Here is a 26,138-nt window from a genome sequence, read left to right on the forward strand (position 1 = left end):
GGTAGAACAAAAAACCAAACAAAACGAACGCAAAACTTTTCTTGTTTACAGTTTGTTTGACCTTTTTGACATCACTTTGCTTTCATCGCGTTTTCTCACTTCAACCGAACAACAGCAACAACAAGAATAGATATTTAGCCTCTGTGTAAATCAATGAGGATTCATGTTTTTCGATCACCTTCATTCTTTGGTAGTACATCTGAATGATTTTGGGCTTAGCACAACATGGAAGACAACAATCACAGCAAAGGTGTCGGACAATAATTTGTATATCGTATAGATTTCCACATCCTCAGCCTTAATGATAAAGATGGTATGATGGTCCCTGAAAAATTGTTTCAATCATTGGTCTGATGGCCCCTTAAAAACATGCTTAAAATATATCACAATCATTGGTCTGATGAACCCCTCAAAAATATTCTTAAAATAAGCCACAATCATTAGTCTGAGGTCCCTCTTAAAAATATTGATAAAATAACCCACAATCATTGGTCTGATGGCCCCCTTAAAAATATTCTTAAAAGAAGCCACAATCATTGGTCTGATGGACCCTCAAAAATCTTCTTAATAGAAGCCACAATCATAGGTCGGATGGCCCCCTAAAAAATATTCTTAAAAAAAGCCACAATCATTGGTCTGATGGTTCCTTAAAAATATTCTTAAAATAAGCCACAATCATTGGACTGAGGGCCCCTTAAAAATATTCTTAGAAGAAGCCATAAACATTGTTCTGAGGGCCCCCTAAAACATAATCATAAAAGAAGCCACAATCATTGGTCTGATGGCCCTTTAAAATATTCCTTAAAAAAGCCATGGTCCCTTAAAAATATTCATAAAAGAAGTCACAATCGTTGGTCTGAGGACCCCCTTAAAAATATTCAAAATACCCTTTAAAATATTCCTTAAAGAAGCCATGGTCCCTAAAAAATATTCATAAAAGAAGTCATAATCATTGGTCTGAGGACCCCCTTAAAAATATTCTTAAAAGAAGTCTGATGTCCCTTTAAAATATTCTTAAAAGAAGCCACAATCATTGTTCTGATGGCCCCCTTAAAAATATTCACAGTCATTGATGGCTCCTTAAAAATATTTTTAACTGAAGCCACAATCATTGGTCTGATGGCTACTTAAAAATATTCTTAGAAGAAGCCACAATCATTGGTCAGGTGGCCTCCTTAAAAATATTCTTAATAGAAGTCACAATCATTGGTCTGATGGTCCCTTAAAAATATTCCTTAAAGAAAGTCACAATCATTGGTCCAATGGCCCCTTAAACATATTTTTAACAGAAGCCACAATCATTGGTCTGAGGGCCCCCTTAAAAATATTCTCAAAAGAAGCCAAAATCATTGACCTGATGGCCCCCTAAAATTGCTTACTTAGACCATAGTAGCATCTGTTGGCCAATACAATTCTTCTTCTTATTTCACAACTGATGTTGTTTGTTGTGTTTATGGCAGTGCCGAGGTAGACGAAGTCTTTAACTACCTCAAAATTGTAGGTACCAACTTCCACAGATGGTCCGAGCTCTATGGACGCTTTGCGCGTCGACACCATCAATTTGGTCTTTTCGCCGTTTACCGCCAGACCCACTTTCGCAGATTCTGCTTCGACCTTCCTTAAGGTATCAGTTACTTCCTTTACTGATCGTCCCATGATGTCTATGTCATCAGCATAGGCAAGTAACATGTGGCTATTGGTGTAAATTGTGCCATTTCTTTTGACATTTGCATCTCGTATTACCTTTTCCAGCAAAATGTTGAATAGGTCACACGAAAGGTTGTCTCCTTGTCTGAAACCTCTTTTGGTACAAAATTCTTCGGAGAGGTTCTTTCCAATTTTAACTGAGGACCTAGTATCAGTTAAAGTCATCTTACAAAGCCGGATGAGCTTTGCGGAGATACCAAATTCAGACATGCTGTTTTGTAATCGACAAAAAGGTGAAATGTGTCGATCTGCATCTCTTGGGTCTTCTCTAGGATTTGCCGCAGGGTAAATATCTGGTCAATGGTGGACTTGCCAGGTCTAAAGCCACATTGGTATGGTCCAATTATTTCGTTGGCCATTGGCTTTAGTCGTTCGCACAATATCCCTGACACTATCTTATAGGCAATAGGGAGAAGACTTATGCCCCTATAGTTGGAGCATACAGTCTTATCTCCTTTCTTATGGACGGGACATAGGATGCTCAGGTTCCAATCGTCGGGTACGCGTTCTTCCTGTCAGATGGTGCTAACTTATTGATGCATACACCATTTCAGCATGTCGCCACCGGTTTTGAACACTTCGGCTGGTATGCCATCGGCTCATGCTGTCTTATTATTCTTCAGCCGGTTAATTGCTGTCTTTACCTCATCTTGGCATGGCGCTATACATTCAATATCATCTTCTGGGATTGAATCTGTGGTATCACGCTCGATGAATGTCTATGACAACGTAATCAATTTGATTTCTTGTTCTTTGATCAGGAGATAGCCAGTTGCCCTTATGAATATCGATATGCTTAAATCTGGTACTGCTAACTATCATGGTTTTTAACCGCTGTGAAGTCTATCAGCCCAATTATATTGTCAGATGTTTTACTGTGGAGAATAAATGTCCCGTCTATTGGGCCAAAGATGTTCTCCTTCCCAATTTTGGCTTTAAAATCGCCTGGAATAATTTTAATGTCATGGGCAAGACAACGGACATATGTTTCTTCTAAGCGTTTGTAGAATATATCTTGGGTCTGTTCGTCCTTGTCTTCGGTTTGTGCATGAGCACAAATATGGCTAATATTGAAGAATTTTGCTTTTATTCGTATTTACTGGAGTGAAGCTGCTGACCAAATGTTTTAACCTCCGTCCAACAACAAATCCGCTGATTTGTGTCATGGCAGCTATAATACAGTGCATCACCTTTAGGTGATGTTAGGACGCCTTGTGTGAGGAGTATGCTACGCCATATAAGAAGAGCCCCCAGCCAAGGAGGTACCACCAAAATTTACAATGGGCGATGTTGCAGTTATCATATATAATAATTGTTCCACACATCCCAGACGGGACAGGGGAGACTTCTCTCATATCAATGAGTGCACCCCGATTCATATTAGCTCAATGATATGGGACTTACTGTTTATCGCCGAGTCCGAACGGCATGTCTTACGACATCACTTTAAAGAGAAGTTTCAAATGTCTGAAATACTCAGGAAATGTCGGCAACATTACTGAGGGGTATTTTGCCTCCGTTGAAAATTTTGATGTTGCCTGGCCGGGGAATATAACCCACGACCTTCTGTGAGCAAGGCGGGTGTACATATCATTGCACCACGGGGGCACCCTATGGCAGATGTCATCAGAAATCATTAAATGGATGAACCAGGAGTTGAGTATTTAACAAGTGTTCTCAACCAATCGTTAGCCACCAATATGGTACCAGAAAACTGGAAAGCCTGGGTGGTCCCGCTACAGAAGTCTGGTAACGATGCTAGCAGAGCTGAATCGTACAGACCGCATTCCCTCCTGTCGCCAGTAGCAAAGATTCTACAGGCACTACTCTTCTCCACGATGAGAAGCAGTTTTGCCCAACATCAGCATGGGTTCCGGAAAATAAGCTATGCAGCCATAGCATTACACGCCATATCCACACATATCAGTAGCGAACTGAAGCAGAAGAAGCTGTGCGACGTGTTTGCACTTGACCTATCGAAGGCCTTCGATACCGTCAACCACTAGCGTATGTACACAGAAATACATTTCAAAGGGCCCACTAGACCAAATATTGCTTTTTGGAAGCAAACGTCAACCATGCCAAGCTGTTCGAGGATATAGAGAAGGCAACTCTCCACCCGTGCTTGAAACGTTGGGTAATCAACCACATATATGAGCGGACGCCTGTCGTTTGTGGAATTTAGAAGCACGAAGTCCAAAACACGTAGAGGGAAACAGAGAGTTGCCAAAAATGTTTATCCTCTACCTTTCTGAAATTCCATACACTCCAGACAGTGTAGAGATTACATTACGACCTCCATGATTGTACGATCTTGGCGTCGGGTCCTATAGTCAATGTTTCGATGTTAGATTAAATATGTACATAGCTGACGTAGTACTGTTCTTCCATCTGAGGAATATACTGTACTGATTCCGTAAGGTACAGCTATATGCGATAAGATCAGAAGTAGGAACAAGTTCCTTAAGTATAGGCCTGCCAGCACTTGGGGAGATAACAAACATCATACAAAGCAATATTCCGGTCTATGGTAAGCTATGCAGCACCAGCGTGGTATGCAAATGTAAGCGCTACACAATGGAAGAATATTCAAACCTGCCAGAATGCCGGCCTGAGGCCTGCAACAGTTTGCCACTTCATGGCATCAGTGGATAATCTTTATGAGGAGGTGAAGGTTTTACCGGTGCCTTAACACAACATAATGCTGTCCATGCAATATTTACTTGGGTGTTATCGTAGTGAGCAACTCTGCCACGATTTAATGGACAGGCTTCCCCCACCCAGTTACGTCAGGAGAGATCGCCATGATCAAGAGAGAGATCCGCTGATTTAGCTGCGCAGCTAATCCCACTCACCTGTCTCCAGTCCAAGTTGCAGAATTGTTTAGTCCGGATACAGAAGAACCAGAACCTGATAACTGAAAGAATACACGATCGAAGATATTTGCGTTGCTACAACAACAACAATAATAATCCCAAAACACAAAACCGCAAAATACTAGGTGTCATATTCGACAACCTTGAATACTTTTGCAAACATGCTAAGATAATAGCTGAAAATGCGGGGAAGCGTAAAAAAATTCTCAAGGTATTAGCAGCTAGTACTTTGGGGAAGGATAAAGAAACAATCCTCACCACCTACAAAACCATTGGGCGCCCCTACTGGACTATGCGACCCTAATCTAGCCCCAAGCATCAGCGATACCCAGTGGATCAATCTTCAAACCATACAAAACTTTGCTATGAGAATTGCTACCGGTTGTCACTCAAAGTCATCCCAAAATCATTCCCACTATGAGACCAAGATGCTCCAGGTCAAAGAGCACTGCACTCTGCTCACGAGACAACATGTAATAAAATGTCAAAACCCAAACCACCCTAACCATCTTAACTCCAAAAACCCACCAAGCGAGAGGACCAAGCCCATAAGGCAAGACAACAGCGTCGAACTTAATAACTTCTCACATATCCCCCCTGACCCATCCCCCGAAGACATTGAACTGATCATGAAGCAGGTCCACACAGAAATGGTGCATAATTACATTTCATAATACACAAGCAGTATTGTGCTCGGTGGTAAACCACCACCCATTAGTGATGATGAAAGGTCAATACCCAGAGATACCAGATCGGTACTATCCCAACTCCGATCTAGTATCTACAGGTACCTAAATAGCTACCTCTGAACCCGGACATTTCGGATGTTTGCCCAAAATGCGGAGTTACCCCACACATCACGGGAAACCTCTTTGCATGTCCAGCTAACCCGACTAACCTTACACCAGAATAGTTATGGACACATCCAGTCGAGGCAGCTCGCTTCCTTGGACTGGAAGTGGATGCTTTATATCCCTCTAATCTTATTTTATTTTCTTTACTATTTTCTTACTTTCTCCCACACAATACGTTACATACTACACCTTACACCTATAGGGGGCTACAACAACAACAGATCCAACATAATTGTTCAACCAACTTAGCATCTGCGTACATTTTCTAAATAATTTCAATTATTAGTTTTCATATCACATGTTTTTTTTTTCTTCTTATCATTTCCTTTCTAGGTTATCCAAGTGAACTGTTCTATCGCGGTTCAGCCATGTGGGAAATAATCTATGGCATGGCCAGTGCCTATCCCTTGGTCTGTTTTATATTTGTGCCAGTCTATTTTAATTTGGGCATAACATCAGTTTATCAATATTTAGATTTAAGGTAAGTTCTGTGCATAATTAACTTATAATTAAAAACAAAAACAACAAAAAACAAGTAAGAAAAGTCTATAGTCGGACGGAGCCGACCATGGGATACCCTATACCACTATCCCTGGACAATCGCTCTCCACGGAACTTCTTTTCAATGATTGTGAAAATGTAATTATCAAATATGACCGAAACCAAAAAGTTATCTAGCATGACAAAGACATTTTGGAGCAGGAAAGGAAAATTTAGTTCACACGAACTGTACGCTTCTTCTTCATCATAAACTCAAACTTTGATTAAAATTTTGCGGGTTATTATTTTGACCTACAGAGCCGCTACAAAATTGGTTAAAATTTTGTTTTTGGTCCATTTCATCCCCTGAACATATCACGATCATCACCAAAAACTAATCATTTCTATTCTGGCCCAAACCCAACCTCCTTAAAAAATTCGTTACAATCGGTCCATAATTACGGCCTTAAGCTTGTTTACAATTTTTAATGGACGGACACACATCGCTAAATCGCTTTATCTCGTCGAGATATGAATTTCGGCATACCAAATAAGAGGTCTAGGTGGAATATTTCGTGGTGTTACATAAACTTTTGGAGAGACAATATGTAGCATGGGATAAAAATGTGGTTCTCTACACAGAACCCATTATATATTAGGCAGTAGGCCCGTTATCTAGCAAACACTTTATTGCAATTTACATTAGAGGAAAGGTCAGTAGTTTTTTTTCCATATGTAGGCTACTTTGCGAAATATATATGTCCTCAAGGAATTAAAATATCGACCAAAAATAAAATTTTTATATTTTTCATACAAAAGTAATGGTCGAATTCACCCGCTAAAGAATATCAGATCATTATTCAAAATTGTAGGCATCTTTTTCGACCTATACTCTTACCCGGTGCAAAATTTCGTGACTATTGATGTATAATTGCGACTTCTAGCGAGTATATTATTACACTATAAACAAATAACGGAATATATTAGACTGTAACTCTGTTATCTGATCATGCACACCAACATAATTGGCATCAATTGAAAGGACAAGCGTTCCACTTTCAAGTATATCTCACTTGTCCGGAATGTCACTTCCAGGAAGTAAGATATAAGCTGCATATTAAAAATTTTTACAATTTTCACACAAAAGTTTTGGTCCATTTAACCCTCTAAATATTATCCGATCGCCATCTCAAATTGCAAGCTTCTCCTTTGTGATATACTCTTACCTTATTTAAAATTACGCGTTTATCGGACTATTATTGAGACCTACAGAGCCGCTAGAAAATTGGATAAATATTATGTTTTTGGTCCATTTCACCCGCTAAATATTTCACGATCATCACCAATAAGAATAGGGATCTATTCTGATCTGAACCCGACCTCCATACAAAATTTCGTGACGATCGGTCCATAATTGCGGCCTGGAGCGTGTTTACAATTTATAATGGACAGACGGACGGACACACATCTCAAAATCGCTTTATCTCGTCGAGATATGAAGATTGGTATACCACATTGGGGGTCTCCGACGAATATTTCGCGGTGTTACATGAATTTTTACCAAAACAAACTTATAATACCCTTTTCCACATTGTGGTATAGGGTATAACAAGAATAACTAATAAAAACTTAGATTAACAACAAAACAATCAACAATAAATAATTACGGAATTCATTAACATTTATGCAAAAACAAGAAAACGTTCGTAACTGAAAAAAAAGAAATGGGAACATCAACAAACAATGAGAACAGTCAAATGACAATGACGAATCTTAATTATGTTTTTATTTATTTCGCCAAGACGAAGGAAGTAAGTATAAGGAAGGAGAGCGTGGAAAAGTTGAACAAACACACAAAAAGCGTTTTCTGCATATAAATTGAAAAGCATGGACAAAACAGATACATTTTGCACTAACAATGCTTGCTAAGCATTGCTAAGATTGCTGAGTAAATATAATACCCTTCCATCAGCCTCTCTTTATCTACGTCGCTACCAAGCGAGCACTCATTGTTTAAATTAAATTTAAATTTCTTCGTCAATCGTTCAAGTCAAGTGACAACAGCAAAGACAACAAGTAGTAGAAGACGAAGAAAAGAGCAACAAAGTTACAAAAGTAATTATAGTGGAGAAGGGATTTAGTTAGTCAGAGATCCTTAGCCATACGAAATAAAAAAACTCCACAACTTTGTATGGCTAGATATGTCCTGAATGTTTTTTCTTCGTCTTGTCCATTTACGCAGCTTGGAGAATTTCCATGAACTTTTCTTTTTTTAACTTATTTATGCAAACAATTCTAAACACAAGTTTTCCTTCTAAATTCTGTTGCTTACTTCGGGCTGTATGTTTCCGACAACATTAACAAATTAAAACTTTTCAAAGGGTGGAGGTAAATAATGGTATGAATATATTACGATTCCCAAAAAATAGGATGCAAGATGAAAGCTACTACGATTTTCATCTACAATGTTTAGTTATGGACAATATTTTTGTTTTCTTTAAGATAAAAGATAAAGATTGCGAACTGAGAAATGACATACCTAATTGCTTAAAGTTTTAAATTGAAATACATAAGAAATGTTTGTATCAACTGTGGGGCCAAAGATGTGTTTATTCGGCTCGAAGCGACCAAATGTTTAGCCCGCACTATAGGGACTTGGGGGAAACAAGTGTAGCAAGACTCCCCAATGGAGCCAGTACGCCCAATGCGTACGAGTCGCCGTCAATAGAAATGAAAAGAAATAGAAAATAAAACACGATAGCTTTAATAAAAGGTTTGGCTCAATTGCCGTATTTATTTATGGTAAACGATATTACCTTTTCTACTTAATGTACAACGATATGTACGATGCTTACAATAAAGCGCGGGTGTTGCTTGCGATTCAAGCTGTCGATCGGTCTTTTTTTTTATTTTGTTGTGTTGACATCTGCATAGATGCTTCAAGAGGGCGGTTGTCAAGTGAATATTCGTTGAAATCTCTCATACTATTACAGGGGTGTAATAAATAGGAATGAGGAGATTTCAACGAATATACCTATGCAATTCATAGGGCCAATTAAAAGTTGTAGAATCAATTCTAACTTAAACATATGCCTTTCTTGTTTTGACATTAAACATCATACAGGAAACAAGTAAACAGAGGCTATAGTCAAGACGTGGGCGACCATATGATACCCTACATCGCTCCACTTGTACATAAGCTTTACACGGATCAAAATTCCTGGGACGAAATATCTAAATTATGTGGGAAAAAACTTTTTAGATTCATCACAAGTTATGTTATACACCGGTTTCTATAAGGCAAGGACTTCAGGTAGTACAGACAACTGGTAGGTTGGTTTGGTTGGTGGCTCTAATCTTCATAGCCTCAATTAGTATGTTAAATATACCGTTTTGAAAACCACACCACTCGGGTAGGGATAGTTAATCCGTTATAGTATGTTGGTAAATTATATCCAGCCTGATGAATTGAGAAACCTCAGAAGGTCTCCCAGACATAGTTCGGTGGTCTCAGCAAGTAGGAACGGCCGTCATAGAATTTTCAATCTTTTTTGCATTTGTGCAGGGCAGGAGCAGAGGAGGCTTCCAACCGTTTCATCCTCTTCTTCGTTTCCGTAGCTGCGACAGTAGTCATTGTGTGGAATATGTAGGCGCTTTGCATGGTTACCAATGACTCAGTGACCGATTAGCACCGCAATTAGTCTTGCCAGGTTCCGTCGATTTTGGCTAATTATGAATTTTGTACGTCTGATGTTGTAGTGTGGCCATGTAGATTTTAATATTTTACAATTTTCAGTCTTGTCCCATCTAATATCTGCTTGTACAAGAAGTATTTGAAGATATCCCCTTTAACTACTCCATCTAGTGTTGCGACTGACGCCATTGGAAGATCGTTAGAGGCAGATCCCGCTCCAGCTAGTTTGTCAGGTTGTTCGTTACCAACAAGACCCTTATGACCTGGCATAAAAGTAAGAAATAGTCTGGTCAGACGCTCTAATGACCTGGTATCCAAGTAAGAACTAGCTTAGCAAGATCTTCTTTACATTCCTTCATCAGCTTTGATGTGACAATGTTTGAATTCAATGCTAGGAGTGCCGCTTGACTGTCGACAAAAATTCCTATTGAGTTTGGTGCGTGGTTCTGTAGAAGTATATTACAAGCTGCAGTCTTCAGGTAGCTTTGTTTATGTATATATGTTTGGTTCTTCCGAGTAGGCACCAGAGCCGCATCCACAGTTCATCCTAGAGCAGTCCGTGTTTACATTGATGTTGTATCCCGTCAATGGTGTTCTATTGTTCCATTCATTTCTGCTGGGAAATTTAACTTTAAAAGGCTGATCAAAAGTTATTGCAGGTGAGCAGTAATCAACATTAGTTGCTATTTTCCCGGTAGTTTGAGAAGCACGCACGCATGTCCGTAAGCTCTATCTCTCCACATTCCTAGAGAACGTAGCCTTGCATCATTGCAGGCAGCAGTTGCTTTTAACGACTCTACGCTGCAGCTTGGTGGATATCCAACGACTGATGAATGATTCCACGCCGAAGTTATATAGAGCTTGTTCTATTGCTGAGGTGCTAACGTTGTTGAAAGCGCCTTCTTTATCCTTCTCGATAGTCCTAACGACTTCGTGTAGGGCTGGGTCTGTCAAGTGTCCTTTGAGGTAAGTGTGTTGACTTGAAGATATGTGGTTTGAGTTCACCATCTTTTCTCGAATATACACGTCGATGAGCCTTTAGAGTGTTTTAAGCAGAAATGATTAGAGACTTATGGGCATAAAGGCTTTAGCATTTTCGTAACTAAGTCTTCCAGCTTTGGGAACAACAACCTTTACCTGTCTCCAACTCGTTGCATTGGCATAACCAAAATAGTTTATTCAACATTGGTTTTAGCTCTTCCACACTATCTGTGACACTATCTTGTAGACAATATAACCTGCAGTTGGAGCATACAGTCTTACCTTCATTCTTGTGGACGGGACACAGGATTCTCAGCTTACAATCGTCGGGTACGCGTTCTTCCTGCCAGATGGTGCTAACAAGCTGATGCCTACACCTTATCAGCATATCGCCCCCGGTTTTGAACAGCTCGGCTTTTATGCCATCGACTCCTGCTGCCTTATTATTCTTCAGTCGATTTATTGCTGTCTTTACATCTTGGCCGTGCTGTATACATTCAATACTATCTTCTGAGATTGGATCTTTGCTGGAATTGAATACCAACAGCATATACATATCCTGAGAACACTGTCAGTATCAGTTATCAAATTACCTTTCTGGTCTCTACAGGGACCATCAGATTGATGTTTCATTCTTTGGATGAATTTTCGGACTTCATTCAGGCTAACACTCCCGCTTATCAATTTCTCTCTTTTTCTTATGGACAAAACATTTCTCCTCTCTCCCAATAACTCGTGCACTACACGTAGCTACGGATTGTAGAGTAGCCCTATATACATCATTATACCCTCAGCCTTTAGGCTAGAAAGGGTATATACACTTTCATACGGGCAAAATGTGCCTCATCGAAATAATGGTTTTAGACCCCAAGAATGTTTGGACGAAATGTGTTTCAGACAATTTTGAGTTGATTTAGCATTGTCCGTCCGTCTGGCTGGCTGGTGCGCACGATAACTCTCGAACGGATGAACCGATTCGGTTCAAATTTTGGCTTTCGTAATATTTTATCCAAACTTAGTTTAAGTTCGAAGATGAGCTATATCGGACCATTCCTTCCGGTACCTCCCCCACAAAAGTTCCGAAATGTTCGGAAAATTTGTGGGCATGATAACTCTTGAAGGGCGTAACCGATTTGGTCCATACTTTGCACATCGTGAAATTTCTACCAGACTTAGATTAGGTTCCAATATGAATTCAGTCTGCCCACTCTTTCGGGTACCTCCCACACAAAATTTCGGATAAGTTCAGTTTAGGACCTGCTCTCGAATCGCTTTGATTTTTATTGCAACAACTTGTATTCACTTCCCCCCATACGACGGTACAAGTTTCATCAGGGATAAGTCCATACTTCCTGAGAAAATGGCCGGAAAGTTGCTAAAAGCCCCTATGACACCTTGTGTAGTGGTTGGAGCGCAAGATAACTCTCGAACGGATCTGTCGATGCGGTCCAAAATTTGAACTTCGTCATATTTTATCAAAACATAGTTTAAATTCGAAGATGGGCTATATCGGTCCACTCCTTCAGGTACCTCCCCCACAAAACTTCAAAAATATTCGGAAACATTTTTTGAAGGTAGTGACCGATGTAATCTATACTTTGCACATCCTAATATATCTACCAGATATAGATCCGGTTCGAATATGTGTACTCCTTCTGGTACCTCTCACACAAAATTTTGGATAAGTTCACTTTAAGACCTGCTCTCGAATCACTTTGATTTTTGTTGAAGCGATTTGTATTCGCTAACTCCATTAAGCCGGTAAAAGTTTTTTCAGCGGCAAGTCCATATTTCTTGGGAAAACATCCCGAAAGGTGTAAAAAAACCCCTATGTCACCATATGTGGCGGTCGGAGAGCACGATAACTCTCGAACTGTTCAACCGATATCAACTGTTCAACTGTTCAACCGATTATATCCAAACTTAGTTTCATGGGCAATACCGGTCCATAACTTTCGGCACTTCTCCCCAATATTTAAAAAATGTCACTAAAATGCTAGAACGATACCACTTGAATGGGGCAACCAATTTGGTCCAAACTTTGGATCTCCTAATATTTTATCAAAATTTAGTTTAACTTCTAAAATGGCCCATATCGGTCCTCCCTAAGGGTACCTGCCCTACAAAAGTTCAGCATTTGTGTCTTAGTGCAGTTAATGCCTAATCCATATTTTTGTCGGCTAGTTCAAATGTCCTGATGTCCTGTTCTGAAGAGACCTTAAATACATTCGATCTGTCCGGAGGTAAAAGTTTCGCAGCCAATGTGCTGAGGGTATATATGTATCTGTCGGTAAAGCCGACTGACACTTTTTTACTAGTTTTTCTCTTCTGTAGCAACCCGACACTCCTACCATGAGTTTTTGGTGAAGGTCTGTAGTACATAAGTATGGATTTTGCGGCTGTTTGCATGCAGTGTACAATACTTTTTCATTCAGTTGATATGTTAGCGGGACGAGGAGTGTTTTCATTAAGCAATTGGAACAGTTGAGTGTAATCTGTTGCGAATATCTGTTGTGATTGCAGCTTGCCGATGCCCAACATCCATGTTCTATCTGTTTGTACTTTATTTTATACGTTTAATTGGGTACGTACCTTTGCTGCAACAAGGTGGTGGTCCCAGTCTATTTTTTCTCCTCGAAACAATCGTATACCCAATTCGCTCGATGAGTGTCTTCCATCTATCATAACGTGATAAATTCCATTTCTTTCACTATCCTAATTCCCTATGAATGTCGAGATGCTTAAATCTAGTACTGCCAACTACCATGTCTTTTGCCGCTGCGAAGTCTATCAGCCACATTCCTGAATTTCCAACTGTTGGGCCAAAGATATTCTCCTTTCCAATTTTGACATTAAAATCGACTAGAATAAAGTCATGGGCAGGACAACGGATCATATGTTTATTCTAAGCGCTCGTAAAAAATACCTTTGGTCTGTTCTTCCATGGTTTCAGTGGGAGCATGAGAGCAAATAAAGCTAAAGTTGAAGAATTTAGCATTTATCCGTATTGTAGCAAATCTTTCATACACTGAAGTGAAGCTGGAGACAAGATGTTTTAACCTCCGACCGATTACAAATCCGCAACTAAACTCATGCTTTATGTCATGGAAGCTATAATACAATGACTCACCTTTAAGTGTTGTTGTGACGTCTTTCCCAGTCCATCGTATTACCTGTATGACAGTCATGTCGGCCTTGTACTTTACGAGTGCCTGCGCCAGTACATAAACTGCACTTTCTATATAGAGCGTCCGCACATTTCAGGTGCAGATTCGCTAGGGTCTTTATTTTTTGATGGGTTTGTTTTTCTTTGTCTTCATGGGTCGGGTTACTAACCCAATGTCCAACCCAAGCTTTTACCGTTCTTATGGCTGAACACTCGGCACATGTAAGCTCGCAGGTATTTAAGGCAACCCATAAGTGATAACACTCGAGATGATAAAAATAACAAATTAGGTAAAGCCTATTAGGACCTGTGCTTGGACCATCGGACGTAAACATAATCTGCAACAACAATTGGAACCGAACTGTTTGGAGGGTACGGATCGTGTATAAAAATCTATGCGCCTTAAACAGATAACAAACTCAGATATACCTTGAAACAATACCTATCTAATAACAAATAAAAAGTCGTTAAGTTCGGCCGGGTCGAACTTTTTATACCCTCCACCATAAAATAGTCTTAAATAAAATGGAACAATGAGTTTCTTTTCACAATTTTAGGTGGAAAAATGGTCCATGGATACCCCAAAGGTCTAAATTATCAAATCTAATCTAAAAAATGTGTTCAGCCAGGTGAAAGGTACAACCTACGGGGCTATATCAAAGTGTCGACCCATCCCTAGTTCTCTTAAAAATTTTAGCTAAAAACCTCAAAATACCGAGCTACACCAAAACATGGACATATGTTGACGATTTTAGGTGGAGAAGTTTCGTGACCATAGAGAAACTCAAGTGTCAAATTACAGCTAGTTCGGATAAAAATTGTAGCTGAACCCTCAAAATATCAAAAAAATCGGAAGGTACTGTTATGTGGGACCTATACCAAAAGATGGACCTTTATTGACGATTTTTGGTGAAGAAGTTTCGTGACTACCGAGAACCTCAAATGTCAAATTACAGCTAGTTCGTTTAAAAATTGTAGCTAAAATCCTCAAAATACCGAATGTCGAGAGGTACCGTTATATGGGGGCTATACCAAAACATGGACTTATGCCCATAATTTTTGGAATATAAGTTTCTTGATAACTATGGACCGATATAGCCCGTCATCGAACTTGACCTGCCTGCAAACAAAAAACGCATCTTCCCAAAATTTCAGCGTCCTATCTCCCTTTTTGTGGATGCTAGAGTGATTGCCACAGACTGATCAAGAATATATACTATACAGGATCGCAAATGATTATTTTAATGCGTTACAAACGGATGGTGGAGGGTATAAAAAAAGCAACTATAACCGATAAAATTTTTCAAAGTGTCTCCCATTTAAGCCTTCCATAGAAATTAGACACTCCCCTTTGTATGAAAAACAAGTTTCCGGTTCATGCGTAACCTATATTCTCCAACTAGATTTTCTTTTTGCTACACATGAAGCTTCCTTTGATAATAAGTTCTATTCCGATCCAGAATTACAAACCTTAATGTGTTTTCATTTTCATTTGCTTTCTTTACATTCCCCCTTTAAAACATTGTTGCTAAGTCCCATTGTTGTTATTGTTTCTGTAGCATTACAAATAGTTTTTTCCTAATCAACAAAAATTGAAAACAGAAGGATTTAATTATTTTCACCAAATTAACAAAATTTTACTTTATTTGTTGTTGTAGTTATTGTTGTTCCTGTTGTTGGACTTGTTAGCATAATTGGAAACATAGTTAAGTGCTTAGAGCAACTAACTCCCATTCCGAAAAACAGGGGCAGCAAATTGGCCATAGATTGGAAAGGCAACAAAAACCAACAACGACAGCAACAAACTATTTGGAGTGGTTGTACAAAACAGAAATTAGAATATTTTTAAGAAACGGACCGAACCGAACAGCAACACTTCCCGTTGCAAATTGCCAACACAACATTTTTGCTTATCAAGAAGAAGTGTTGACACATCTTCCTGTTCTGTTCTGTCGGGTCCTGTTTGTTTTCATGAGTGAGGCAAGAGAAAGAAAATTGAAAATTAATTAAATACAGCAACATGGCAGCAGGAGCAACAACAACAACAGACAAACATCAAGCGTAGAAAAGCCAGGCAGACAGTCAGCCAAGAACAAGGACAAAATCGGCTTAAAATAAACATGGGAAGGATGAACAATTTGTAAACCTGGTAGTATGAGTGGTTGTTGGGTTTGAATGATAATGATAACAACAATAACAACTTGAGAAAGATAACTACTGGAAAATGGTTGGTTGCTATATTTCCACTTTGCTTTGGCCAAGGGTGGAGAGAGGGAGAATATTTTTCAAACTTCTTAGTTTTGTTGTCATCATCGTTATATTGCCCTTTGAATGTCATTTGAATTGATAATATTTGCCTTGTTTTTGTTGTCTTTCCAATGTCTTTTATTGTTGTAATTATCAAGTGAAGAAAGTATCTGCGTTTTTTCACCTCCAGAATATAAAATAAATAAAATACAAACAACAGAGGGGCATAGGAAAAACCACGGACACACACAAAAATTGAAATATCCGGTACGAAATACAATTGTTGCTTTGAATAAAAGAAAATTATTTCGTTGTTTAGAGATTGGGCAGAAAAGAAGACGGTTGTCAACTTCAAAGACGTTCTTGGTTGGGGTAGAAAGGGCCCAGCCACCCACTTAGGTCTAAGCTATCAGGGTTTTAATGCAAATTAATACTACCAACATAAAATTCGTTGTGGAGTCATACACAATTGAGAATTTCTAAACTTCGATGGGCTGAATTGTTTGTGGCCTCCACGAGGAGAAAACCGGCATTAGTAAAAGAGTGAGGAGCACCTGTTAAAAACAAGGAGCTCTTGTTAAATATGAGGTTTGACTAACGAAATTAAACTCACCTGGTATTCACATTACGGGCAATCGCAGAGGAAAAGTCAATGTTTAGTAGCAAAGCTTTCAAACAGAATGTGTAAATTATAATTTCCGACAACATACATATGCTTACTTACTTACTTACTTAGCTGGCCCATTACAGAATATTTGTTCCATAGACCGAACTAAGAAAAGATCTCCATTCCTCTCTGTTTTTCGCTTCGCTTTTTGGAATACCGCGACTTTTCATTTCTTCATCCACTTGTATGCTCCGTCGAAGCTTAGGCCTGCCGATTCTGCGTGCACCGCCATGTGGCATGTATTCATACGTCTGTTTAGCGGGTTCATCATTGCTCATTGTTATGATATGGCCTAGCCAACGCAATCGTTGCATCTCGATACGTTTAACTATATTCATGTCTTTGTATAGCTGTTATAGCTCGTGGTTCGTACGACGTAGATATTCACCGTTGTGTTTATGGCAGTGCCGAGGTAGACGAAGTCTTTAACTACCTCAAAATTGTAGGTACCAACTTCCACAGTTGGTCCGAGCATCAATTTGGTTTTTTCGCCGCTTACCGCCAGACCCACTTTCGCAGATTCTGCTTCGACCTTCCTAAAGGTATCAGTTACTTCCTTTACTGATCGTCCCATGATGTCTATGTCATCAGCATAAGCAAGTAACATGTGGCTATTGGTGTAAATTGTGCCATTTCTTTTGACATTTGCATCTCGTATTACCTTCCAGCAAAACGCTGAATAGGTCACACGAAAGGCTGTCTCCTTGTCTGAAACCTCTTTTGGTACAAAATTCTTCGGAGAGGTTCTTTCCAATTTTAACTGAGGATCTAGTATCTGTTAAAGTCATCTTACAAAGTCGGATGAGCTTTGCGGGGATACCAAATCGACAAAAAGGTGGTAAGTGTCGATCTGCATCTCTTGGGTCTTCTCTAGGATTTGCCGCAGGGTAAATATCTGGTCAATGGTGGACTTGCCAGGTCTAAAGCCACATTGGTATGGTCCAATTATTTCGTTGACTATTGGCTTTAGTCGTTCGCACAATATCCCTGACACTATCTTATAGGCAATAAGGTGAAGACTTATGCCCCTATAGTTGGAGCATACAGTCTTACCTCCTTTCTTGTGGACGGGACATAGGATGCTCAGGTTCCAATCGTCGGGTTTTAAACAGCTCGGCTGGTAAGCCATCGGCTCCTGCTGTTTTTTATTCTTCAGCCGGTTGATTGCTGTTTTTATCTCATCTTGGCCCGGCGGTATACATTCTATATCATCTTCTGGGATTGGATCGGTGGTATCATCGTCTTCGCTACTATTGGATACCAGCAGATTGAAAAAATAATCCTTCCATATCCTGAGCACGCTATCTGTATCTGTTACCAGATTACCTTGCTGGTCTCTACAGGAGGATGTGTCTATACCAAAGCCATCTGTTTGATGTTTCACTCTTTGATAGAATTTTCGGACTTCATTCTGGCTCCTGTACATCTCGATTTTTTCACACTCCCGCTTTTCCATTTCTCTCTTTTTCTTGCGGAAAAGACGTTTCTCTTCTCTCCTTTTCTCCCGATATCTCCCTTGTGCGCTACGTGTTGCTACTGATTGTAAAGTAGCTCTATAAGCCGCATTTTTCTCTTCGGTAGCAGCACGACACTCCTGGTCATACCAGGAATTCCTTTGTGGAAGTCTCTGGAATCCAAGTATGGATTTTGCGGCTGTTTGCATGGAGTGGGCAATATTTTGCCATTGTGTTGTTATGTTATCGGGACAAGGAGTGCTCTCATTAAGCAATTTGGCTAGTTGAGTGGAATATGCTGTGGCTATCTGTTGTGTTTGCAGCCTATCGATGTCCAACTTCCGCGTTGTGTCTGTTCGTGCTTTATTTGCAACGTTTAGACGGGTAAGTACCTTTGCTGCAACATACATATGCAGTGTATAAAATACTTGACCACACTTTCTGAGTTATTTAGCCTTGTCGACCTCATAATGTGTTGGACTCGTCCGCCGTTCGCTCTCACCTATAAAACAGAAACATAAATCCAATGGTATTTTATCGACGTGATGTTTAATATGAACATACTTAATCAAGTGATGCTATACAGGACATTTGTCCCATAAGCATAACTAAGAATAGATTTCCACTCCTTTCTATCTTACTTTTAATTTCTTATTTTGAATATAACGATTTTCAATCTCGTCTCACTCCATTACCCGTTCTCGTTTACCGACATATGACCCGTATTTATAGTGGGTTCATCATCCCTCATTTTCATTACATGGCCTTGCACACGCAATCGTTGTAACTACCCAGCAAACCAATCGTATCGACATCGTAACTAAATCGGAATAAAATTCAAACGCTACGTCCGATGTTGCAACCGAAATCGTAGAGATATCTTAACGAAAGTTGTATGAAGTGGTTGACATAATTTCAAAACGAAATGTCGGAGCGAAATCGAATCGATTTCGGTCAGATTTCGAAACGAACTCGAAAGAAAATCCTTGGGAAATTAGGAAAGCGAATTTTTTCTTCCGAATTTTCGTGAAGATTTCTGAACGATTTCGGAATAATATCGTATGAAAATTTGGATAAAGATTTCTGAACGACTTCGGAATAAGGCCGTATGAATATCGAAGGCAAAAAAAAAAAATTTCTCTGGCGCCTTTCTTATTGATCTATATTTTTTTTTGTTATTGTACAGAAACCTGAACGATTTTACTTCCGAAATTGTTCAGATGTGTCGGACATCCGACATTTGGTTTGCTGGGTAGATACGTTTTACAATGTCGATGTCGTGGTATAACCGATACAGCTGTGGTTCATACAACGTCCATATTCACAATCAAAGTAGATTGGGCGCCAAATCTTTCGAAAAAAATGTTTCTCAAATACACCAAATGCTACCTTATCTGATTGGGTAAGTACTCAGACATCGCAACCGACATGGCCTAGCACACGTTGCAGGTTGATACGTTTAACTATGCTGATAACGTAGTATAGCCGATACAACTCGTGGTTCATTCGATGTCGATATTCAGCACCAACGCAGATTGGCCCGTAGATCTTTCGAATAATGTTTCTCTCAAACACACCAAGCACTGCCATGTCTGCTTGCGCAAATATCCATACTTCTGAACCGATGCGGGTAGTATAAGTGTTTTATAAATTGTGGTTTTCGTTCCACGAGATATGGCTTTGTTTTAATTAATCATCGAGAGTATATTAAGTTTTTTCTTTCATTTGTAACGCATTGAAATAATCATTTGCGACCCTATAAAGAATATATATTCTTGATCAGCATAAAATTCTGAGTCAATCTGCCCATGTCCGTCTGTTCTAATCACTCAATCGTCCAAAAAATTGAGCTAGGTTAACATTCGACACTACGTTCAAGTCGTGCGCACACGCCATAGCTATCTGCGACAAACTAAAAAGTAGGAACAAAGCCCTCAAGTCCCCAGCCGGCAGCACTTGGGGTGCTGATAAAGAAACCTTGTTGGCCACATATAACGCTTTAGTCGATATGTGGTAAGCTATGCGTCTCCAGTTTGGTTTACGGGATTATGTGGTACGAATTGGAAAAGACTCAAACCTGTCAGAATGCCTCGCTGAGAACAATAACAGGGTGCCTCCTTAAGTCTTCAGTGAACCATCTACATGAGGAGGCAAAGATTCTTCCAGTAAAGCAACACAATGAGATGCTTTCGTTGTAGTACTTTCTCGTGTGTTACCGTGAAAGCCATCCCAATCACCATCTGCTGGCTAGGCCCGACGCATTCAGGCATATCAGGAAGGATATTCAAGCTCTAGAAAGGGAAGTCCAACAATATAGGAGAGAAATCCTAGATCAATAAGCATATTAAGCACACACGGATTCAGTTGCTAAGGCCATTAACAAACATAGTGTGAATAAAGTCCTCGGAATACATCCCCCATCTATCGCAGCTGAGAAGCGTCAGCTGCCACGACAAACTAGAGTAGTTTTGGCTCAACTAAGTTTTGAGTACGCTCGGGATATTGTAGTCGCCTAAATTCTTATTGGGCGGAAATCGACCGCGCCGTGCAACACATCTGCCTAGTATGCGTCATCGGCTCGCACGACACAAAACACCTTTTCAACTGCCCCGCATGACCTACTCATCTAACTCCAGTGGATCTGTGGTTACATCCCATCGAACTTCTCCACCAAAATTGTCAGCATAGGTTAGTGTTTATATATACGGTACCTCCATATTTTCGATATTTTGAGCCCTGACTTTAATCGACAAAAAGGTGATAAGTGTCGATCTGCATCTCTTATGTCTTTTCCGGGATTTTGCCGCAAGATAAATATCTGGTCAATATAAGACGTGCCAGAGCTGAAGATGCTCTGATATGGACCAATTATTTCAATGACCGCAGGCTGGAGTTATTCACAGAATATACCGAACACTATCTTGTAGGCTATAGGGTGCAGACTAATCGCCCTATAATGTGAGTACACAATCGTGTCTCCTTTCTTGTGGACGGGATATTGAAGAGGTCACACGAAACCTCTCTTGATACTAAACTGTTGGGAGAGGTTCTTTCTTATTTTAACTAAGGACACGGTATCAGTTAAAGTCATTTTACAAAGCCAAACGACCTTTGCAGGAATAGCAAATTCAGATATGTCTTAGAATACTTTTGTGAGATGCTACTTCATAATCGACAAAAGGATGGTAAGTATCGATCCACATCTCTTGGGTCTTTTCCAGGTTTTGCGCAGGGTAAATATCTAGTCCAAGGTGGATTTGCCAGGTCTAAAGCTGCATTGAGTGGTCCAATTATTTCGTTGACCATAGGCTTTAGTCGTTCGCAAAATATCTCTGACACTTTCTTATAAGCAACAGGGACCAGGCGTATGCACACAGTCTAATCTCCTGCCTTGTAGACGGGGCACAGGATGCCCAGGTTCCAATCGTTGGGTACTCGTTCTTTCTGCCAGATGGTGCTAACTAGCTGCTAAGGTGTATTATCAGCGTGTCGCCTCTGGTTTGAACAGCTCGGCTGGTAAGCCATTGGCTCCTTCTGCCTTATTATTCTTCAACCGTTTTGCTGAAGCACGACACTCCTTGTCATACCAAGTGTTCTTTGGCGGAAGTCTCTAGTATGCACGTTTGGATTTTGCGGCTGTTTGTATGGAGTGGGCAATACTTTGCCTCTGTGGTGTTATGTTATCGGAACCAGGAGTGATTTCATTAAGCAGTTGGGCCAGTTGGGTGGAATACGCTCTGGCTATCTGTTGTGATTGCAGCTTAACTATGTCCAACTTCCGTGTTGTGTCTGTTCGTATTTTTTTTTTGCTACGAACGTACCTTTGATGCAACAAGTTTATGATCTCCGTCGATGTTTGCTCCTCGAAACGATGGTCTGCGAGGGGTTGGTAACTTTACAGGGGGTTGTTTTCCATTTCCTTGGTTTCTATTTCACCCTTTTTAAGCCAAGTTGTTGTTGCTCTTATGGTTACCTTTAACGTCTCTTAAAGGCAGTGTCCTGGTGACACCATGGTGAGGTCAGTGTCCACTTTAAGTGAAAGAGGAATCAAGATAAGTTCTGGGCTTTGTCATCCATTGATAAACAAACATCTCAGAAGGAACATCGGCTACTTTTCTCATATCAATTAATGCACCCTGATCCATATTAGCTCACTGATATGCGACCAAAAACTAGATGACATACATATAGCTGAGTCCTAATGGCGCGTCTTAAGATACTACTTGTAGAGACATTTTACATAACTGAAATACTAGGGAAATGTCGCCAACATTTCGTTAAGGGGTGAAAAATGTGATATTGCCTGGCACGAGAAATCAAAACCGGGCACTCAGTGCACAAGGAGGGTGCTTGTACATACTGATACCTAAAATTTTTCATGATTATAAAGTGGTTTTTCTGTCTGAATTTGGTATTCCGCCAAAGGTCATTCGCACAAAATATAGTATCAGCAGAGGTTTCAGTTGTGGAATTCTCTAACTTATTTTTGGGTTACCGACAAAAAGTGATCAAATTAAAATGCTTATAATTTCGGCAATTAACGAAATTTGTAGGCAAATTAGCAACCTAAGTCCTACCGAAAGCAACAGTGTTGCCAACTTTTACTCATAATTTTTGTTCATAATTTTGCTTTTTAGTTTGACCGATTTTTGTCGCTTACCAAAAAATGCGTTTGAGAATCCCACTATAGAAAAGGTGACACACCAAAAAGATTCACCAGGCTTCGAAAAGCATATCCATTCACCTTCAGTCTTTATTTCATTAGGAATATCTATGGTGTTTTATAAGCAGCTTCATTTATTATACACTCAGGCTTTAGGCTAAAGACCAAAAATGTGCCGCATCGAAATAATGGGATTTTGACCCCAAATATGTTTGGATTAAAGTTTTAGCTAAAAACCTTTTTAAAAACAACATCATTTGGGAGGCACTAATTCCCTAGTTTGTAGGCAGACGAAGTTCAAATTCATCGAATCCATTTCTCAAGGATATCAAAGATACCACCCCAGCGGAATGATAATATGCCCGTCTTGCACAATGAACATCTGAATTCTCCATTTTCCGAGTATTTCGGCAAAAAACTTCATCTAGCAATAACTGATCTGGTCCAATCTTAAATCAAATTCGAAGATGGACTATTTTTACCACAGTTAGAAATTCTGCTCCTGATTACAAAGATAGATATTAAGCTCACACATGACCTGGAAAATCTATAATCGCGTTGGTCTATATAAACTGACCAATTTTTTTGGGTATTGATAACACTGTGCAACATTTTTAAGGTGATCTTGTGCAAACAATTCGAACTGAGGATTTTTTGAAAGTACAGACCCAAACGGCAAGAAACCCTAGTTGGGTTTTGTTGTGTCAGATCAAGCTCGGATTTTATGGCCCCATCTAAACATGGTTAAATATTGAGTTTTTAAAGAAATTCGGGGCTATATCTCTGAAACCAATGCGAATCTTCTTCTGACCTCTGAAGCAAATTTGTAGATAAGGACAAGAATAAAATATTTGGAGAAATAATGAACTCGAAAAACTACATTTATTGCCTCAAATTTCAAAATATGTGCAAAAATTCCACAATTTTTATACATTTCGCACCGTATCTCCAAAACCGTTATTTTTTTCTAAATATTTTCTTTTGGAAAAATTTTCCCTGGAATATAATACATAACTCTTCAGAACATGTCATTGTTGTAAAATGCCTCTGTACCGTTGTTTTCAGCACATTTTTCAACAACTATTTAATAAAAATGTCAATAATGTAGTGAAATTCGAAATGCGGTGATAAACTGCTGGTGTGAACTGTGTTTGAAATACGAGTTGTAAAAGATATGATGCAAAATACCGCAACATGAAGTAAGCATTTTAGAGTTTAAGATTGTTCTAAAGAATTGTTGAGAACTTTATTTAGAAGATTTTTGCAAAAGGTTACTTTGTTCAACTCCCAATAGTTTAGCCGATATTGACCAGCAATTATGTAAAATTGTTTATATTTTATAGATTTTGATGACCTAGGTGGAGTTTTTCTTATATGGTCTGTTCAAAAGATACGTTCCACTAGTATAGGGCTACAATATTGCTGAAGACAGCAATGCCGAATTCCTCTTCGTTTCTGAGATAAAGGTCTGATTAATGCAAAAAAGTGTAGATTTAGCCCGGTTTAGATGAGGCCATAAAATCCGAACTGGATCTGACAGGACAAAACCCTACTAGGGTTTTTGTAGTCTAAATATGTACTTTCAAAAAATGCATACTAGAAGTTGTTTGCATTTTCAGTGTTGCATAGTGTAATAGAATAAAATAATTTATACTTTTGGTGGACTTTTCGCTTTATTTTCCGAGTATATAATCCTTTCATATCTTAAAGATATACACAGTCCTATTAATTTATTTTATCAGATGTTTGAAAATTTTTCCCAGAGTATTAAAAAGGAGTAGAATAACTTTATTCGCCTCCACCATTAAATGACACGAGTTGCTGTTATCGTCATCTGATGATCAACAGCAGGACAAAAATGGAATAGAATGTCATGCGGTGGAAGGATGGGTAGGTGGGCCTTTGGTAATTGTACTTGGTGAAATATTGAATATTTTTCTTAATGAAGTATTTTGCATTTTTAATGAGCTAAATCATTAAATTCTTATTAACAAAATATTGTTGTAATCAGCAACTTGACAAAACAATAACAACAAGCAAACACCTTAAGCTGACAATAAAAATAATGACAATCACACCGACGATTGAGATAGCAACAACTACAACAGCGTTCTTTTAAGAATTTAAAACACGTCTCCTGCCGAAGTCCTACACAATTCGTGGCACTTTGTTGTGGGTGATATTGAAAAAATAACAATGTGTGTGTATTTTGTATTTGTTGCTGATTATGTCCTTTTTATTTATTTTTTTCCAATACCAATACCAACAAAAACAAGACAAAAAAAAAATTAATTAGAAATTCAATTATGAAAAAACTGTTTTCTCAAGGTATGGAATTGGATATCCTGTGAATAATGAGGTATAAAATTTTTTTCTGTTAATTTGTGGTAACAATTTTATAATTTCTGTCTAGTCAATTTCTTTGGAAATTTCAAAAGAAAATAAAACTGAGTACCAAAGGGTGTCGTATGACAGTAATTTGAATAAATCAACCGTATAAAAAACACTATGAAAACACAAAGAAAAAACCTGTAAAGTTGACGACCCCGCACTTTTTAAAGACAAGGTCCGCGAATCTGTATATGGTATGTTCGCACTTTTTATAGAGAAGGCGAAGTTTACGCTCTTTCAGGCATACATACATGCAAAGTATAAGGCTGATATTACTGCCAAACACAAAAGACCACGGATTGGGGGAAAGGCTCTACAACAACACCGAAAGGTTACGTACTTTACTAAAGCTATTTAAAGATTTTGTAGTTAGTCGTATTTTAAATATAGTTGGACAATCTCGTTCAATTAAACGATCCGGATCACTATCTCGTTCAATAGACACCGGTAATTTCTTTGACAAACCTGCGTATACTTAATTTCACTCGTTGGTTTTTATGATGTTACTCATTCGACAGTGATCCGGATCGTTCAATTGAACGAGATTGCCCAACTTTAATTTTAAAGTATCCGGACTCCAGTTTCACCTCGGTGGATGAAAGATTTGTTACAATTCGGATAAAAGCTACATTCTTCAATACCAGTCTCATCTACGCTCGAGACAAAATCGATTAGTTGTCAATGAGAGCCGTACCTAAAAGTTTCTGAGCGACATTTTTGCAGAACATTGCGAAGCTGAAAAACGTCATCTTCTGGTACTTTTATAGCGGCTCTTAAAATAATGGACGAAAAGGACATTGAAGGGAGCGAGTTAGAAGGTCGAAGTGCTCTACGAAAATAATCCTCATTCGATTGGACTGAAGACATGTCACCTCATAAATAAGCTAAAGCAACAGTGAACAAAGATATAACGCTAATTTCTGACGGCTTACAGGGTCTCTAGCAAAAACTTCATCAC

At 39.1% G+C, this 26,138-nt stretch overlaps 1 protein-coding gene across 21 annotated transcripts in view; it reads left to right on the forward strand.

Moving 5' to 3' along the window:
* The window catches only part of LOC141389991 (sodium/iodide cotransporter), a 459,732-nt gene that overhangs the window by 328,663 nt on the left and 104,931 nt on the right, over positions 1-26,138 (forward strand). For all 21 annotated transcript variants that reach the window (XM_073962363.1, XM_073962374.1, XM_073962368.1 and 18 more), the window contains one exon: positions 5,771-5,918. In XM_073962363.1, coding sequence (XP_073818464.1) covers positions 5,771-5,918 — 148 coding nt within the window. The remainder of the gene's footprint in view (positions 1-5,770; positions 5,919-26,138) is intronic.

This window comes from Musca autumnalis, unplaced genomic scaffold (assembly GCF_047663935.1).
Source record: "Musca autumnalis isolate F117 unplaced genomic scaffold, ASM4766393v1 scaffold_1, whole genome shotgun sequence".
Taxonomy (NCBI): domain Eukaryota; kingdom Metazoa; phylum Arthropoda; class Insecta; order Diptera; family Muscidae; genus Musca; species Musca autumnalis.